This window comes from Cherax quadricarinatus, chromosome 50 (genome assembly GCF_038502225.1).
Source record: "Cherax quadricarinatus isolate ZL_2023a chromosome 50, ASM3850222v1, whole genome shotgun sequence".
Classification (NCBI taxonomy): domain Eukaryota; kingdom Metazoa; phylum Arthropoda; class Malacostraca; order Decapoda; family Parastacidae; genus Cherax; species Cherax quadricarinatus.
In genome coordinates, this window is record NC_091341.1 from 24,735,967 (window position 1) to 24,755,202 (window position 19,236).

The 19,236-nt window shown below is 36.6% G+C and overlaps 2 protein-coding genes across 19 annotated transcripts in view; one reads left to right on the forward strand and one right to left on the reverse strand.

Annotated features, from left to right (window-relative positions):
- LOC128695397 (CYFIP-related Rac1 interactor B) overlaps positions 1 to 4,333 on the reverse strand; it is a 101,767-nt gene extending 97,434 nt beyond the window's left edge. For all 3 annotated transcript variants that reach the window (XM_070095564.1, XM_070095567.1, XM_070095566.1), the window contains exon 1: positions 4,209 to 4,333. The gene's annotated coding sequence lies outside the window, so the exon portion shown is untranslated. The remainder of the gene's footprint in view (positions 1 to 4,208) is intronic.
- LOC128695395 (IQ domain-containing protein E-like) overlaps positions 4,242 to 19,236 on the forward strand; it is a 75,303-nt gene continuing 60,308 nt past the window's right edge. For 12 of the 16 annotated variants that reach the window (XR_011393359.1, XR_011393360.1, XR_011393361.1 and 9 more), the window contains exons 1-6: positions 4,242 to 4,370; positions 7,542 to 7,610; positions 7,967 to 8,006; positions 11,300 to 11,428; positions 17,865 to 17,971; positions 18,205 to 18,354. Coding sequence is in view for 8 of the 16 variants with exons in the window: in XM_070095549.1 (XP_069951650.1) it covers positions 8,003 to 8,006; positions 11,300 to 11,428; positions 17,865 to 17,971; positions 18,205 to 18,354 (390 nt within the window). In the remaining 8 variants the exon portion in view is untranslated. The remainder of the gene's footprint in view (positions 4,371 to 7,541; positions 7,611 to 7,966; positions 8,007 to 11,299; positions 11,429 to 17,864; positions 17,972 to 18,204; positions 18,355 to 19,236) is intronic. The other 4 variants (XM_070095550.1, XM_070095552.1, XM_070095556.1 and 1 more) reach the window with 4 other exon arrangements.

Genomic DNA, 19,236 nt, shown 5'->3' on the forward strand with positions numbered 1-19,236 from the left:
AAATTCCTACTTGTCTAACTGATAAATAATAATTATCTTTGTTCATTTACTGTTATTTATATAATGATACATTCAGCTAAATGCAATTTTCCACACTTTTTCTTCAGTTAGGTAAAGCAATGTTCAAAATAACCGATTTGACCAGGCGTTCCTCCGTGTGTAAAATAAAACCCAGGAGGAAAAAATGTCATTGCATGGTTGTTTTGATAAGGACCTGCCTAGTATGGGCCTGGTGCAGTGTTCCTCCATTATGTTCTTAAAGACACTTCATCTGGGAAATATAATTATAGTAGAACCTCTGTATTCAGATGCAAATTTATTCGTAAAACAAATCGAGGGAAAAAAGTACCGATATTCGCAAATGTCACTATATTGAGAAAGATGATTGAGCTTTTGTAATTCAACTCATTTTTTGTATAACTATGTTATTATTGAAAGTGATTATGGCCTCGAATAAGAAGAGTGAAGAAAAAACTCAAAGGATAGCTGTAAGAATCACCATTGAACTGAAAAGGAATTTGATAAAAAACTGAAAAAAATTAATATTCAGAACACTCCCAGGAAGCAATTATTTCCGAATACAGAGGTTGTACTGTTTACCTGGAGTTTACCTGGAGAGAGTTCCGGGGGTCAACGCCCCCGCGGCCCGGTCTGTGACCAGGCCTCCTGGTGGATCAGAGCCTGATCAACCAGGCTGTTGCTGCTGGCTGCACGCAAACCAACGTACGAGCCACAGCCCGGCTGATCAGGAACTGACTTTAGGTGCTTGTCCAGTGCCAGCTTGAAGACTGCCAGGGGTCTGTTGGTAATCCCCCTTATGTATGCTGGGAGGCAGTTGAACAGTCTCGGGCCCCTGACACTTATTGTATGGTCTCGTAACGTGCTAGTGACACCCCTGCTTTTCATTGGGGGGGATGGTGCATCGTCTGCCAAGTCTTTTGCTTTCGTAGTGAGTGATTTTCGTGTGCAAGTTCGGTACTAGTCCCTCTAGGATTTTCCAGGTGTATATAATCATGTATCTCTCCCTCCTGCGTTCCAGGGAATACAGGTTTAGGAACCTCAAGCGCTCCCAGTAATTGAGGTGTTTTATCTCCGTTATGCGCGCCGTGAAAGTTCTCTGTACATTTTCTAGGTCGGCAATTTCACCTGCCTTGAAAGGTGCTGTTAGTGTGCAGCAATATTCCAGCCTAGATAGAACAAGTGACCTGAAGAGTGCCATCATGGGCTTGGCCTCCCTAGTTTTGAAGGTTCTCATTATCCATCCTGTCATTTTTCTAGCAGATGCGATTGATACAGTGTTATGGTCCTTGAAGGTGAGATCCTCCGACATGATCACTCCCAGGTCTTTGACGTTGGTGTTTCGCTCTATTTTGTGGCCAGAATTTGTTTTGTACTCTGATGAAGATTTAATTTCCTCATGTTTACCATATCTGAGTAATTGAAATTTCTCATCGTTGAACTTCATATTGTTTTCTGCAGCCCACTGAAAGATTTGGTTGATGTCCGCCTGGAGCCTTGCAGTGTCTGCATTGGAAGACACTGTCATGCAGATTCGGGTGTCATCTGCAAAGGAAGACACGGTGCTGTGGCTGACATCCTTGTCTATGTCGGATATGAGGATGAGGAACAAGATGGGAGCGAGTCCTGTGCCTTGTGGAACAGAGCTTTTCACCGTACTGTACTGAACAATGATAAACTCTGACCACTTTTTACAAGCTGTCTAATGTGGCACATGCTGAGAGGTGACAATATTGGTAGAATACAGCTAAGGTTGCGAATTTGTGTGTACGACACTACACTTTACCAATAAATGTATAAATTATTACAATGGTGTTGACATCACATAGATGTGAGAATACATTAAGATATCACTTAGGAAGACCAATAAAGTAAATAATTATTGACTTATTTTCATTGTCAGTGTAGCACTCATTATAAACTAGGCTATACTTGATGTACCTTATGTTGAGGGGCTCTTGATCCAAGGATTGAACCTGTCTCCTGTATCCCCAGCCGTTGTATAAACCGTACGGGTTTCTCCATGATTATGATCATTAATGCTAAGAATAATGTCATTATGCCGTTAATGTCCTGGTCCAACTCACGTATTATGCGAGCTAAAACACCAGGATGTTAATGTAACCCTAGCGATAATTGTTATTTCTTATTTTCGGAGATTTTAAGAAAAATAATACATTTATTCTGGCACGAGTGGCACACAAGAGCCATTCAACAGTTAGTATTGAGTCGTGTCAAGTGCCAGTCTAATCACAGTAGTAATTCATTCTGTGTTCCAATCCCCCCCCCCCAAGGGCGCTCTATAAGCCCTACGGGTTTAGCGCTCCCCATAATAATAATTATAACAGAAGGGTAAAAAAATGAGGCATCGAATGTAAACAAAGCCACGTCATTTCCTTCATCCATCGCTGGCAGAATAAGGTTAAATTATGTTAGAATATTTTAGGTTGGATTTCCTTAAGATTTCTTACCATTTCCACAAAATGATCTGACATAACCCACCTAATATTGGACATTTTAGTGAATATATTATTGATCAACGCAGACCAGGAGTTAATATTAACTTATAATAATAGTAATAATATTATTCAAGTTTTAGAATACACAAGAAACAATTCAACAGAGGAAATGGGAGTGAACCCGGCAGCAGCCACCACAGACTTCCTGTGAACAAGACTCGCAGACATGACCTCGAGTAACTAGACTCCCAGGCACATGACTTGACTCACCCTACTCAGTATATATGACATGCAGCAGGTGGAAGGCTCTTGGTCCGAGGACCTGGAGCTACCTTCTCCTCCCTTGGTTTAAACCCGAGTACCAATGAATATAACAATTATAATTAAAATGCCAATATACATTTTGCAAATGTCTGGCCGTAGGAGTCGCAGTCTGGGAACTGGGAGGTAATCAGGTTTGATCCGAAGAAAGGGAAAGACCAACTGCCCTTGACACCCATTCCTTCCACCGTTACTAATTACCTACTACAGTTCACTTCCCCACATTACCAGTTACCCATTACCACTACTATAACACTCCATTACCATCACCTACCACTACTCTAGCACCCTTCCTTCGTTAATGATTACCGTCTACCACTATTCTAGGACCCTTCCTTCATTAATGATTACCTTCTACCACTATTCTAGCACCCTTCCTTCATTAATGATTACCGTCTACCACTATTCTAGCACCCTTCCTTCATTAATGATTACCGTCTACCACTATTCTAGCACCGTTCCTTCATTAATGATTACCGTCTACCACTATTCTAGCACCGTTCCTTCATTAATGATTACCGTCTACCACTATTTTAGCACCCTTCCTTCATTAATGATTACCGACTACACTATTCTAGCACCCTTCCTTCATTAATGATTACCGTCTACCACTACTCTAGTACCCTTCCTTCATTAATGATTACCGTCTACCACTATTCTAGCACCCTTCCTTCATTAATGATTACCGTCTACCACTCTTCTAGCACCGTTCCTTCATTAATGATTACCGTCTACCACTATTCTAGCACCCTTCCTTCATTAATGATTACCGTCTACCACTATTCTAGCACCCTTCCTTCATTAATAATTACCGTCTACCACTACTCTAGCACCCTTCCTTCATTAATAATTACCGTCTACCACTACTCTAGCACCCTTCCTTCATTAATGATTACCGTCTACCACTATTCTAGCACCCTTCCTTCATTAATAATTACCGTCTACCACTACTCTAGCACCCTTCCTTCATTAATGATTACCGTCTACCACTACTCTAGCACCCTTCCTTCATTAATGATTACCGTCTACCACTATTCTAGCACCCTTCCTTCATTAATGATTACCGTCTACCACTATTCTAGCACCCTTCCTTCATTAATGATTACCGTCTACCACTGCTCTAGCACCCTTCCTTCATTTATGACCACAGTTCTCTACACATATGCTACTATGTATGATAATTCTATGTAACTGTATTTGTGTATACCTGAATAAACTTACTAGTCTACCACTGCTCTAGTACACTCCCTTCACTGTTAATTAATCACCACCCCAATGGAAATAAGTCACTCGAACTTTTTTGGGCTATCCAAGGTTCTTTACACATATGTTGCTATGTATGATAATTATAATCTATATAACTTTATTTGTGTATACCTAAATAAAATTACTTATGCTGAATAAACTTACTTAAACTGAATAAAGTTATGAGTGTTGGTGGCAGCACAAGACAGTGATCAGCACAGTGCCGGGGACACCCACTGGCAACCACCACCGTATTTCCTTCTCCCTTGCAGCTCCTGTCTGACACTGACTCACTCTGATGAGTCTTCACCCGTGAGATGATATCAGGTAGGTAGTGACAACCACCTTGTGAAGGTAGTTAGCCAGGGATGGTGGTAGTTCGGTTGTTTGTGATAGTTGTGTGAGGAAAGTTGTACAAGGATGAGCAGCTACAATATAGTGACCTACTCTGGTAACCTCCCTGCATGCTGATGTATTCTTACTCACTCTTCTTTCAAGGTGTCTTGATGCAGGTGAGGGAGGCTCGTGATCCCAGGAAATCAATCTCTTCTCCCTTGGATCGAATCTGATGGTTTTTTTTTTTTGCCATTCATCAGACGTAGTTTTACGGGTTTAGCGCTCCTCAATGAATGGAATGTTACTAATACCAGAAACAATAATCATTCTCACCCCTCAAGGGAGGTTCCTTGACGCTGGTGAGGGGCTCTAGATCTAGGGAATTGGATCTGTGCTCCAGTTCCTTGAATTGAGCCTGAATGCCTCCCATCCCCCCCACATGCGCTGTATAATCCTACGGGTTTAGCGCTCCCCATGATTATAATAATCATTCTCACTGCTAGAAACACTGGATATTCGTTCTCAGTAATAATAATTTATAAACATGTAGGTATTAACATATGGGTGTAAAAAAAATACGAAGTTTATTTCTCTAAATATTACAAAATGGGGTTTACATAGTATGAAATATTGGTTACAATGTGTGGATTATATATTATGAAATACTAATTACAAAGAGGGCCACTATCATGCCTAGCATGACTAGGCATTTCGGCCAGAATAATACTAATTCTAACTCAATATTGATACATTTATGGAGCATATTGATATTAAAGCTAGGTAACTACATTACAATTTGTAAATTTATCAATGAGTATGGTTTTGTCTTGGCATGATACATAGTTTCTGTTAAAGCTCCTATAGTGGAGTATCTCAGGCAAACTTATGACTAGTTTAAGATTTGTTAGGCAATAACTTCATTCGAAATTTTATGTACATAACTGCTTGAAGATTCCAAAGGCAAAATTTATTTAGGAACAAGTGTACATCAGTACAATTTTTGTACATAGTGTAAATTACCTTGGATAACCTAAAAAAGTCAGTGACGTATTTTCATTGTGGTCCTTGTTAAATACCACCTCCTTATCTTTGTGATAAATCCAGAAACTTGTTGTTTTCATCCAATTATATCCCTATTCTTGTTTCATCTTTCTTTTAATTCTTATTGTATCTCGTTATATTTTATATTGTAATATGATTAGTTGATATCACTCACCCTACTAGACTGGACACTTAGATTTTACTATTGTGATGTTTCATGGATTAAGTAAATTTGCTTAGGTACAGGTACACATAGATACAATTATCATACATAGTAACTTATGTATAATTCTCTAGGATAACTCCAAAAAAAAAAGTGAGTGACTTATTTTCACTCATCTCACACATTAAGGTCCTTGATACTGATAGAAACATTTGAGTGTGTTTCCTTAAGATGCCTGTTGTCCCTGTTCACCTAGCAATAAATGGGTACCTTGGTGTTAGCCAGCTGGTGTGGGTTACATCCTGGGGACAAAATTAACCTTATTTGCCCGAAATGCTCTGCATAATCATAATGGTGTCCCGTGGCCTGGTAGGCAATGCTCTTGCTTCACACTGAGTGACCATGGTTCGATCCCCGGCAAGTAGGTACTGTACCTGGGTGTTAGTAGATTGATGTGGAGTCGCATCCTGGGTGACAAGATTGAGGACTTCAGTGGAAATAAGGAAATAAGACAGTCCCTCAATGATGCACTGCCTTTCTTGGGTTACCCTGGATGGCTAACCCTCCGGGGTAAAAAATCCGAACAAAATCTTATCTAACCAGGGACTTTCTATATTTTACGATAAGGCACCTAAATTACTGGGAACAGTTGAAGGCCCTTGATTTGTATTCCCTGGAATACAGGCGAGAGAGATACATGATAATATACACTTGGAAAATCTTAGAGGGATTAGTACCAAACTTGCACACGAAAATCAGTCCCTGTGAGAGCAAAAGACTCAGCAGGAGATGCAACATTTCCCAATGAAAAGCAGGGGCACCACGAGTACACAGAGACAACAAAATAAGTGTCTGGGGCCCAAGACTGTTCAACTGCCTCCCAGCATACACAAGGGAGATTACCAATAAACCCATGGCTTCTGCAAGAATGCACTGGATAGGCAACTAAAGTTACTGCTGGCAACGTGCAAACTGATGTACGAACCACAGCCCGGCTGGTCAGGTACCTACTAGCCGGGCTGTGGTTCATACATCAGTTTGCACGTTGCCTGCAGTAACAGCCTGGTTGATCAGACCCTGATCTGCCACGAGGCCTGATCTCAGACTGAGCTGTGGGGGGCGTTGATCCCTGAAACCCTCTCCAGGTAGGTTTGTATGTGCTGTATCATGTACTTGTAGAAATACATTTTTATTATTATTATTATTATTATTATTATTATTATTATTATTATTATTATTATTATTATTATTATTATTAAAGGTCCTAGTAACACTGTATATTAGATCCTTGAGATGTAAAATAAAAATAAATTCAATACATTCAACATAAAACTAAGTCAATTTTATGTATAGAATAGTCTGTTTTGGGTTTTAGATCAGTTGTCCTTGACTTTCCTACATAAGTGAGCCACATTTGATGGTCATATGTGTGATGAGCGCTGCACGATTTTGTTGACACCAGCATGGAACCTATATAATTTCATGCAAGGGCCACATTCTTTTCTTAGAAGGGCCACATGTGGGCTGCAGGTTAGGGACCCCTGCTTTAGATTATTGTGTGTTCTCTGCAGTAATATTAAAATATAGTTTAACTATTATCACTCTACAGTACTATAGTTATTCTGCCATGTGACTATGGTCACTGTTTAAAATTGTCTTTACAGGCTGGTTTCATTATTTTATTTTTATTTAGCAATGGATTTACTTCTAGTTTCATACTACTAGTTATTGCATTAATAATTCTTTTAGCTGATTAGCAGCTCACCCTATTTTATTTGAGTATTTTCAGGAATGGCCAGTAATAAGATCGTTCATCACATATTGATTCTAAGACTTTATGCAGATGCTTAACTGTGCTGTAATATAGTGCACTGGTAGTGCAGTATTATTGTTTGCCTTATATGTAGATATACAGTATATAAGATACATGTTGACAGGAACTGTTGTATCAAACACAGGTATCAAGATGTCACATTAAGTGCTGCAGCTACTGTGGCTACTACCGTCTTCTCACCAGGTTCACTGAAGTGGGTCAGCTGACTGTTAAAGTAATTCAGCTCAGCAGTGCTTTGATTATCCAGAACTTGTTCATTATCTTGCCCTAACAATGATGACTTTTTCCATTATTAATATGCAGCTTTTCAGTTATTACAGGTCACATGTTTAACTTTAGAATGTTATCCAAGTGTAATATACTGTAATATGGTGTAGTTGTGATGTTTTTATTTCTATTTGTGTAGTCCTGGATAATCAAAATACTGTACTGTTAGTAATGATTATGCAAGTAAACATCTGACAGAACTGATTGCATTGCATGAAAACATTTTAATACAGCGTTTTAATTTCTTCATATACATATGTATGTATTTCTAATTTTTTTCAGTTGACAAGGCTAACAAATGCTGTACCTTACAATAACATGTGTAAGCATAGAGGTTTGGGATTAAAATTTCACGTTCTCTGGAATGTATGGGACTTGAACTAAAGTTTGTCATGTGTACAAAGTGAATGTTTGCTGAAAAGTAGATTAAATTTTATTACTGACATACATTGAGATGTATGTTATGCTCTTGTCTGTGCTGGTGCCCATTTTTTTTCGTTTATGTTGACGAGGGCATTACTTGTTTGTCTTGAGAAAACTAATTTTTATATTATTCTCAAAATTATTTTGTTATGTACTGTTTAACCATGTGTTTTCATAGTATAGTACTGTTTTTTTTTTTTAAACTTATTGTTTATCTCAAAGATAATAAATACTGTAAAATCTGGTTCAAGGAATACTGAAAAAAATATTTGATGTCATTAATTGAATTTAAGTAGTAATTAGTTTTTACTTACTTTTTGTTATTGCACAGTAAGTTGGTAAACATGATCTTATTTGTAATATAAATAATATAATTAGGCAGTGTCTATGTATGCCTCTGTTTTTCTTCTTAGGTAGAGGGACACACATGTGGAACCAATGTGGCATTTTATTTTGGCAATGTTTCACTTTCCAGGAGGTTTGTCAAGCCATAACGGCTTGACATAGTTCCTGGAGAGCGAAACGTTGCCACTATAAAATGTTACATTAGTTGCACAGGTGTCCTTTTACCTAACATATTATTGGTAATTCTATCTTGATTACTGTGTTTTTCATGCCTGGTTTCCTTTGGGAACTTCACTTTCTTGAGGTAATGGAACTTAATAGAATCTTCAGACATTTTAACTATTTTAAAAATATTAAGACTTATGAAGGTGTGCAAGATATAAGGTAAAGAATTTCAAATATGGTAGCATTTTCAGGGTACTCCCCAGTACTGTATATTTTATCAGTATAATATAAATATAATATAAATATGTGTATGCTTCTAGACTGTTGTATTCTGAGCACCTCTGCAAAAACAGTGATAATGTGCGAGTGTGGTGAAAGTGTTGAATGATGATGAAAGTATTTTCTTTTTGGGGATTTTCTTTCTTTTTTGGGTCACCCTGCCTCGGTGGGAGACGGCCGACTTGTTGAAAAAAAAAAAAAAAAATATATATAAATACTTTTTTTTTGGATTGACATACTTAAAAAATACAAACTTTTAGCCATCTTTGCCTTATCATCAGTTGATTTGGAAGACTCTTCTTTTATGATTGTACATTAGCCATACTAAATTCACTAATGGCTATATCACTGCAGGGCTGCAATATTTTACTGTATGGGGGACCCACTGACTGCCCATGCTGCTCTTTTATTGATTGCTCTATTTATCAGCAGATCTCTGTCCACTAATTTTATTTTCTACCTCTTCCAGTGTCCTGGTATTTTTACTTTATCAGCTCTCTGAATGCATCATGTTTGCTGATAATGTGTGTCTATGGTTGTTAATCTGCAGTTGCTGTTCACCAGCTTTGGTTGCTGCACTTTTGTGCTGCTTTGCCTTCCCTCCTAAATGCCCATTGTATCCTATATATGCATTATTGAATAACTCTTAGAGGATTAACCTTTTTTATTAAAACAGTATTATCACTATTGGTTTATATCACCATCATTGAGCTAGGATAACAAAAGCTTTAGGTCCACTTTTCCTGGTGAGAACCCTGGTTATGCCAGTTTAAGAAATGCACTTAGACACAAGAATATGTTAAAAGGTTGAAGATATCTTGTATGAAGTTTTAGAATTAAGTATGCATGGTTATCTTGTTGAAAATACTGAATGTTTAATAGTACAGTACATATATTATCCTCTTCTTTTGTCACTTTATTACCAAGAATTTACTGTTTTGTAGAACAGTGGCTGTATGGTGATCAATAGTAGAAGAAAGACTCATATAGCAAAGAAATTTTTATTTATAAAATGGTTTTCCCTGGGGTTTTTATAAAGTTTGGAGGGATATGTTGCGTGTCTTTATACGTATATGCTTCTAAACTGTTGTGTTCTGAACACCTCTGAAAAAACAGTGATTATGTGTGAGTGAGGTGAAAGTGTTGAATGATGATGAAAGTATTTTCATTTTGGGGATTTTCTTTCTTTTTGGGTCACCCTGCTTCAGTGGGAGACTGCCGACTTGTTAAAAAAAAAAATAAAAATACAAAATCAGCAACACATAAAGCACAAAGATCCAGGTGCGGGTCAGGAGTCGTCGAGCGAAAGAGAGTTTCGGATCTGGAGGTCAGACAGCGCAGAATGAGGTCAGGTTCTAAGACTCGTGCTACAGTAATTTGTTTTCTGTGCTGATCAAAGATGTATGTCATTGCTTTGATAAAATGTAAAACCCTCTTGATTTGCTCTGTTGTAAATAAGGTGAATAGTGGCAGCCTTTAGTCACCTCTTCTTGGACTTCTCATTTTCTTGATAAATAAGATGTGTTCAATTCCAGTTCATGATGTGGGTTTGTGTTGCAGTGTTTCACACAGCACATGCATGATACATATACTGTATTACATGAAACATTTATGAATAAAACAAAGTTCATACTGATACCATAGGGCAGATATTAGAAGGCTGTATATTTGATGAAAACCAATTGAACACATCTTGGATCAACATAAAAAAACAAATTGCTACAGCATGACCCCATCCAATGTTGTCTGACCTCCAAATTTGAACCTCTCCTTCATTTGGTGCCAACTGACTCTGTGCTTTATGTACTGCTGATTCCGTGTACTCCTTGCACTTGCTAAAGTCCTAGTGAATAAAATGTAAAAGTAAGAAGTTCTTTGCTGTGTGCGTCTTTCTTCACTACTTCTATATTAATTGTTTTGTGTTGATTTGTGTTCTGGTCAGAGCTGCTGTAGATGCTTAATAATTCTTCAATGTGTTCTTAAACCAGTTTTTTTTTTATTTGGAGTAAAGAGTTGCTGTAGATTTTTAATTAATACAAAGTATGGATATTTTCAAGATTTCTTCTAAGATTTAAGCTTCTGTTAAACTGCATTCAAGTGTTTTAGAAACCTTTCAGTATAGTGTTATATATTGTAAATTTTTCTCCTGCAACATTTTTTGAGGGAAAGTAGATAATTCTGTCAGTAGGACTGAGTTGATTTTTTCTAGATTTATTTGTTAATGTAATTTTGAAATTTTACAATTTTGATTCTAAGTGCTGCTTGATAATTTTAGTATTCAGAATAGTATATCAGAAAATGGGGTATAATGTATTTAGACTTTGAAGATACATTCTCCTGTCGTGTGCTAAGTCATTATGTTTCATTATAAGGCATCTTTTCTTAACTAACTTTCCATTAAAGTGGCAATGTCCCTGCCAGCTAACATCAGTCATGGTAAAAATTCAGCCACGATGACGCTAGAGAGCCGAGCCCCTCCACTCCTTGCTAGACGAGACAGTCTGAGTGGTAGGACAATGCGCAACGGAAAGAGTAAGCAGTTAATGCAAATAATCAGTAATTAGTTAATGTGAATTATTATACCTTGATAGCACATAGCACTTAAGTTTATTTGCATGAATGGCACAGTTATTATTATATTGCACTGCAGCTGTATGTAATAAAAAGGTATGGTGTAGAAAATTTTCTTAAGTGCATAGTTGTTAGCATATCTTGGTGTGCATTTAGTTTACTTTGTAGACTGACTTTGTATATATATGGCAGTCACTTGTATATAGTATTATGATATTCTCTTGCACACACTCATGTGCCTCACTTGTGAATTCCTTGAGACAGCAATTCATATGCACTTTAAAAATCTTGTGATTTAATAAAATAATCACCTAGCACTTGAAAATTTTAAAATGGTATTCCTTTGCTTATACTGTAATGCACTTACATTCTAAATTATATTACAAACACAGCTCTAGCAACAGGGTCTTCAGAGTTTATTTGTGATGAAATCCAAGGTACTTTTCCCTTAAACTTTACCAGTACCTGACTGTTTCTAAGATGATAAATTTATATACCTTAAATATAGCCACATTTTGTGTCGTGAAGAAGAGTTCTCTATTATAACTTTTGAAAATTTAATTTTTGCAGACCTCTGAAGGCACTCTGATGTGCTAACTAATGTTGATATACTGGCAGACCTATGTTGAGCTGAAAGGGTTTTAAACTATCTAGAATTTTTTAAATAATAATAATAATAGATCAAATTTGTTTTATAAAACATTGCAAAACTAATGTTACAGTTCACCGTAAAAACGTTTGAGAGAGATTCTTGAACTTCCAGGATTCAAAGTTAAATTTTTTTGCACCACTAGTTTAACCCCTTGACTGTCGCAACCCCAAATCCTGAGGTGTCTTCAGGTATCGCAAAAATTTAAAAAATTATTTTTTCTTATGAAATGATAGAGAATCTTTTCCCGATGGTAATGACACCAAAAGTATGAAATTTGATGGAAAGCTTATGGAATTACACTCTCGCGAAGTTAGTGACCTCAGCGATATTAAGGAATTGGTGATTTCCCCCACTTTGAGCCCTATTTTTGGCTAATTCCAATGTTCCAATTGACCAAACTCATAACTGTTTCTTTAGAACTCCATTTGTTCTATCGATTGAGTACAAGAAACTGCCCATTTACCGATTTCAACTACCCAGTAAAGTGGTCAGAAATTGGCAGTTTGGCAAATTTCACGCAAATTAAAAAATATGCCAATTTCAAAATAGGGTCCAGAATGAACACAATGCAGACATTCCTGGCTCTAAAATAACATTTTCTTTGTTCATCAGTCATGTCTCCAGGCCCCTCTGATATTACTCTTGCTTTCTAATTTGAATTTTTATTCAAACAAAAAATAGAAGATATACTGTTATGCAGACTACTGCATTATTGTAATAATTGTATAAATAATGTCAACCCATTCATGACTGCATATTAGAGTGGCTAGTTAGACATTTATTAGATAATGACATCATTTGTTTACTTTTGAACATTGGCAAAAATCAAACATTTCCCTTACTTTGAGCTCCATTTCAAGGTTCTTTTCATAGTAAAACTAATCAAAATCACCTCTGTTTCTATAATATGTTTTACATTCTATCAAATGAGACCAAGAAAACGAGAGTACAACCATAAATACTATATGAAAATAGACCACAAAGTCGGAGTTTTAATTAAAAAAACAGTCTGAGTTTTTTTTCCTCATTATGCACTGCGTGCTGCAGGATTTTATTTTATATGGTGCACACTGACCACACAGACCCATGTGAGCCTACCAGCTTTCTCCTGCTTGATTTGAAACCGCTAGAATTTGAGTATATATACGTCAAACACAGTGGCTCGTAAGACGACTGAAGCAGTCAAAGGGTTAAGAATAAAAAAAAATATTTTATTTGTTTATGGCTCACCCATAACAAATGTAATGATATCTTAATTTTAGATTTTCCTGTGTAAAACGTGGTTATTAAGATGTGACTTTTTGATTGAATTAAGAAATACAGTAATGGACATTATAATTAGTTACCTGCTGACAAACAGCTAATTTTATTATTATGGCAGTTCATCATTTTTCCTTTTTTATTTTTAAATTTATATGCATTTTTGGCATCAAAATAACAATAAATATGTATTCTATAGAACTAGCAATTAATAAAAATTACTCAATAAATTTGTGGTTTTTCCCAAATTTTTTGTTGACTTACTTGGAGTACCACCATCCCATCACAATTTGTATGCAGTATACATAAAAAAATGCAGTGTCATAAATGTAACAATAAAAAAGTCTTGCAAGAATCATTCCTGTCCTTTCAGTGTTTAGGACACACAAGCTGTACCAGCCACACTGTTAACAGGTAAAAGATGTTGAAATTGCACTATTTTATCCACCACAGTTTAATGCTTTATTGAAAATAATATTTTAACCTGAATACAGTCTATTACTGAAATCATTGGATTCTGATTGATTCTGAGCCATAGTTTAGGAACATAAGAATGGAGGAATATTGCAGCAGGCCTACTGACCCATACAATGCAAGTCCTTCTCAAATCCAACTATCCCACTCACGTATTTGTCCAACCTTTTCCCAGAGCTACTCCAGATCCCGTGTCACTCACAACCTGGTAATGTGCCTCATGACATCCTTCAGTCTTTCTGCAACAAATGTAAATTCGAGGAATATGGCAGAATTTTTTATTATATTCTTGATGTCGTATAATTTAAGTGTATCTTAGACAAAAGTACGTACAGTGGACCCTCGACCAACGATGCCATCGCCTAACGTTAAATCCGACTAGCGATACATTTTAACACAAAAATCTTGCCTCGACTAGCGCTAAAAAACTCAACCAACACGATTCGTTCCGTTCGAGATGCGTCCACTTGTGGCCAGTGTTTACAAGCCAGCCAGCCACCACGGTCCCATCCAAACATACAATCGGAACATTTCATATTATCACAGCATTTTTAGTGATTGCACCTGCAAAATAAGTCACCATGGGCCCAAAGAAAGCTTCTAGTGCCAACCCTACAGCAAAAAGGGTGAGAATTACTATGGATATGAAGAAAGAGATCATTGCTAAGTATGAAAGTGGAGTGCGTGTCTCCGAGCTGGCCAGGTTGTACACAAAACCCCAATCAGCCATCGCTACTCTTGTGGCCAAGAAAACGACAATCAAGGAAGTTGTTCTTGCCAAACGTGCAACTGTTTTCAAAACTGAGATCGCAAGTGATAGAAGATGTTGAGAGACTGTTATTGGTGTGGATAAACAAAAAACGGATAGCAGGAGATAGCATCTCTCAAGCGATCATATGTGAAAAGGCTAGGAAGTTGCATGATGATTTAATTAGAAAAATGCCTGCAACTAGTGATGTGAGTGAATTTAAGGCCAGCAAAGGTTGGTTTGAGAGATTTAAGAATCATAGTGGCATACATAGTGTGATAAGGAATGGTGAGGCTGCCAGTTCGGACCAAAAAGCAGCTGAAAAATATGTGCAGGAATTCAAGGAGTACATAGACAGTAAAGAATTGAAATCTGAACAGGTGTTTAATTGTGACACTGACAATGTTGTGAAACACTTTAGGAATGTCATAAAGGAACGAGAGGTACAGGCCTCTGTGGACAGAAATGTGCGACAGAGGTCCAGTGACTCTCAAGCTGGTCCTAGTGGCATTAAAAGAAGGGAAGTAACCCCAGAAAAGGACTTGACACCTCAAGTCCTAATGGAAGGGGATTCCCCTTCTAAACACTAACACCATCCACACACTCCCCTCCTCCCATCCCATCAATCATCACCAGATCTTCAATAAAGGTAAGTGTCATGTAATTGTACATGTCTTCTTCAGTTTGTGTGTATTAAAATTAATATTTCATGTGGTAAAAAATTTTTTTTTTTCAATACTTTTGGATGTCTTGCATGGATTAATTTGACTACCATTATTTCTTATGGGGAAAATTAACTCGACTAACGATAAATTCGATTAACGATGAGCTCTCAGGAACGGATTACGTAATATCGTTGGTCGAGGGTCCACTGTACGTACAAGTGACTGTGGATCATGTTACCACGGCATCTGTGTGATGCTGTGTGTGCCTTGCACCCTAGAGGACTGGGCTAAATTTTTACTTAACTCCATGATTTTTAGGTAAAAATATAAAGTTTAACTGAAATTAATAGACAAGTTTTCTATTCCTTTAAACTATAAATAAGTATATGTATGTATGTTGCAGGAAATATTTGTGCACTTCATAACAGGGCACTGCATAAAAGAATTATTAATACTATATATTCCATTTATTTCCTGCAATTTACTGATAGTTGTTAATCAGCATCTTGTGGATGTAGATGGTCTTACAATTTTAAGTTAGTCTGGTATATTTAGGTTTTAATCTTGGATATTGCATGAAGTTAAGAACTCATGACAAAGTTAATTTTACTTTCTCATGGTCTGGTTTAATTGGCATTTTTTTTAATACAGTAATTGATACAAAAAATGAAGCTTGTGTGTGTATGTGTGAAACGTTGCTTACCATTGTAAAGATTAATTATACTGTGTGATATATTTGGCTGATTACTGTAAGTTAATATTAATGAAAAATCAACCTCTTGATGGCATATGCCTAATCTTGGTACATTAATACGATGTATAGTGTGTTATCTCTTCCTTGTTATGCTGTGCTCTGAGAAAATTCTGCAAATACAGTATATACACTGTACATTAAAATGTTGTACTGTGCTCCAGTATATACATACATACTTAAATTAGTATTACAGTAAAAATATATTTTGAGGAATTGTTAAATATGATGATGAAAGGGAGGCAGTGATTTTTTTTTTTATGTAGAGAGTGAAGTACAGGTTAGTTTATGTAGGAGAGAATGAGAATATTTACCACTAAAAGTAGGCCTTAGACAGTATGTGCAATATCACTATGGTGTTTAATATCACCTCATTTAATGGGCTACTGGAGGAAGTGGGTAGTCACTTATAGTGATTGTGCTGAATAAAGCTTAGATTGTCATTATGACCATGGCAAAACTAAGGCTAATTCTGTAAATAATGGATTTGTCCATTGTCTTAGAATTTATTTATTAATCCAGGTGATATTGTTCTGTATTTCCAAAATACTTTAAATAAAGATCTGTTAAAGCTAGGGTTTACTGTGTTTATAGATGTGGTTATGACAAAAGTTAATGCTGGCATGTTGAAGTGTGGGATTGAAAGACAGTGATAAGTGGGAATTGTCATAGTTGATTTTTTCATATGACTTAATTCTTTTGGGAGATTCTGAACAGAAGTTGCATTAGGTAGGAGGAGTTTGGGAGTGTGTGTAAAAGGAAATTGAAGGGTAACGTAAGAAAAAGCAAAGTGATAAGATTAATGAAAAGATTAGGAAATGAATTATTGAATATCAGAACTGAGGGAGGGAATATGGAGAAAGTGAATGTATTCAGATACCATTGTCAGCAAGTGAGTTGGTATAAGATGAGGTGAACCATAGAGTAGATGAGGGGATAAAAGGTAGCTGGTATATTGAGGTGTTGATGAAGGTAGATGGTATATTAAGGTGTTGATAGCAAAAAAATGTTTTATCTGTGACGGCAAAATGGGTAATGGACCAGTGTAGTAACACCAACCCACTTTTTTTTTATGGTTGTGAGACATGTTCTTTAAGTGTTGCAGTGATGAAGAGCACGGAAGGCAGTTATGTCATGCTTGAGATAAATGTGTAACTTGAAAAATGCAGACAATTAGGAGTACAGAGTTCGAAGTCAGTGTGGGGATGTATTACAGTTTCTTGAGATGGTTTGGCTATTTAGAAAAGATGGAGCAGAGTAAAGTTACGAAGGGGTGCATAAATTTATGGTGGAAGAAAGGAGAGGCAAGGATTGTCTCAGGAGGAGTTGGAAGGAGGGAAGTAAAGAAGGATAAAAGTAGTGTAGAGGCTAGAGTAGTACCAGCTGATATGTGAGTGGATTAGATTGCAGGAAGTGAGGATAAATATAATTAAGGCTTTTACATTATGTTGGAGTGTGAGTAATGCAAAATTTATGAAGAGATTTGAGTAAATTGGTTAGCTGGACTTGAATCCTGAAGATGGGAAGTACAGTGCCTGTACTCTGAAGCAGAGGTGGGGATGAAAATTTGGAAGGCTATTTGAATTGTAATGTCGGTTCACTTTTCGCAGTGCAGCTCTTGAATAAATGATGGTGTATTTTTTTTTTGGGGGGGGGGGATGGAGGCACCTTGTCTTGGTGGGAGATGGCTAATGTAATTAAAAAATTCATTGTGTATTAAAAATTTGATCTATAATTTCTTTCCAATTTGACTCAGTTTGGGTCATTAATTAAACACTGGTAAGGCAGGTTAAACTAAAACTTTAAACTTACTGAGACTTTTCTTTACAGTGTTATTAATGTTTCAGATATTGACGTTGGAGGCGTTAAGCCCCTCGTCACTAGAACAGAGATACACTGTGGACGCCCTGGCAACTTGCGAACAAATGCTGGGAAACCCACTTACAAGTCACAGGTCTGATTGTTTTGTGTATTAATTAGTGATAGTTGTCTTATAGAAGTAATATTTAATGCTTGTTACTAGTACATTAAATAAAGCAGTTTGAGTGCTACATGTTCATACATTTTAAAGTATTGTATATTACTGTACTGTTATAGAAATCTTGTTCGATGCATAAAACTTAGAAAATTCTAAGAACATAGCATTAGAATTGTTAATATAAACAATATTCTTTCCCTGTTACACAGGAAGAACAGTATCAGGAGATTCAAGAGCTGCGGCGCAGCCTTGGCGAGCTGCGCGAAGAGAATTCTAGTTTGAAGACCCGCAGCAGACGCCTTGAGGAAGATTTGATACGCCGTGATCGTCAGATAGACCAGCTAATGGATCCAGCTAAGGTTATTAGAGACTGCTAATGAATTATTTAAAAATTCTTTGCATTGCTCAGTGCCAGTAAATTTTTTTATTTTACATTTACAAGTTTGTGGTAGTTCTGTCTTGGTTTGTGACTTGTCATAGTTTGTGCTAAATAGTGAGTGCCACCATCAAGGGTATGTAGAAGATAAAGCATTTTGTTTGTGGCTGTTGTAAAACTGTATTTACTGTCGTGAACCCTGACAGACAAGCATGTCTAAATCTTCCATTATATTCACTTATTTATTTTTGTTGTCTGTACATTTCCATGATGTGCATGATGAATCTTGTTGTTGGTAACTTCTTAATGCAGTGTCCCATTTAGGGTATTACCAGATAGATGTGCTTTCCTTGGATGGTATATCATTATAGAGGCTGATCCTAATAGAGCTGAAGCTGTGGCTGAATTTATTATCAATGTCAATAGGTAACTGCAAGAATACATGAAGAAAGAGGTTATGTTAGTGCCAAATCTGCAAAGTATCATAAGTTAACTTGACTCTACTTAAATGGGCTCTAATTTTAGTAACTTCTTAAGCTGTATCTTGTCCCACAAATCTTTTTTACTTAGTGCCTTTCAATAGTGTTAAAATATGAGACTGGATAAAAATATTAAGATAACAGATTTTTTCTCTACTTGTATCTTTAATTGTAGGTTGGTAATGTTAATTTCTATGGCACTTTGGTTGCAAAAGTAAGATTTAAAAATTTATTCAAAAAGCTATGGCATAAGGCTTTTCAATGTAGTATCCTCTCTTCATCGGTAAAGGAATAGCAGCCTTCTAACTGCTTTCAAGATGGTGCTTCATAGGTTCCTTCAGGATTCCCCTGATCAACCAGGTTGTGATTTTAACGTGAGGTTGTAC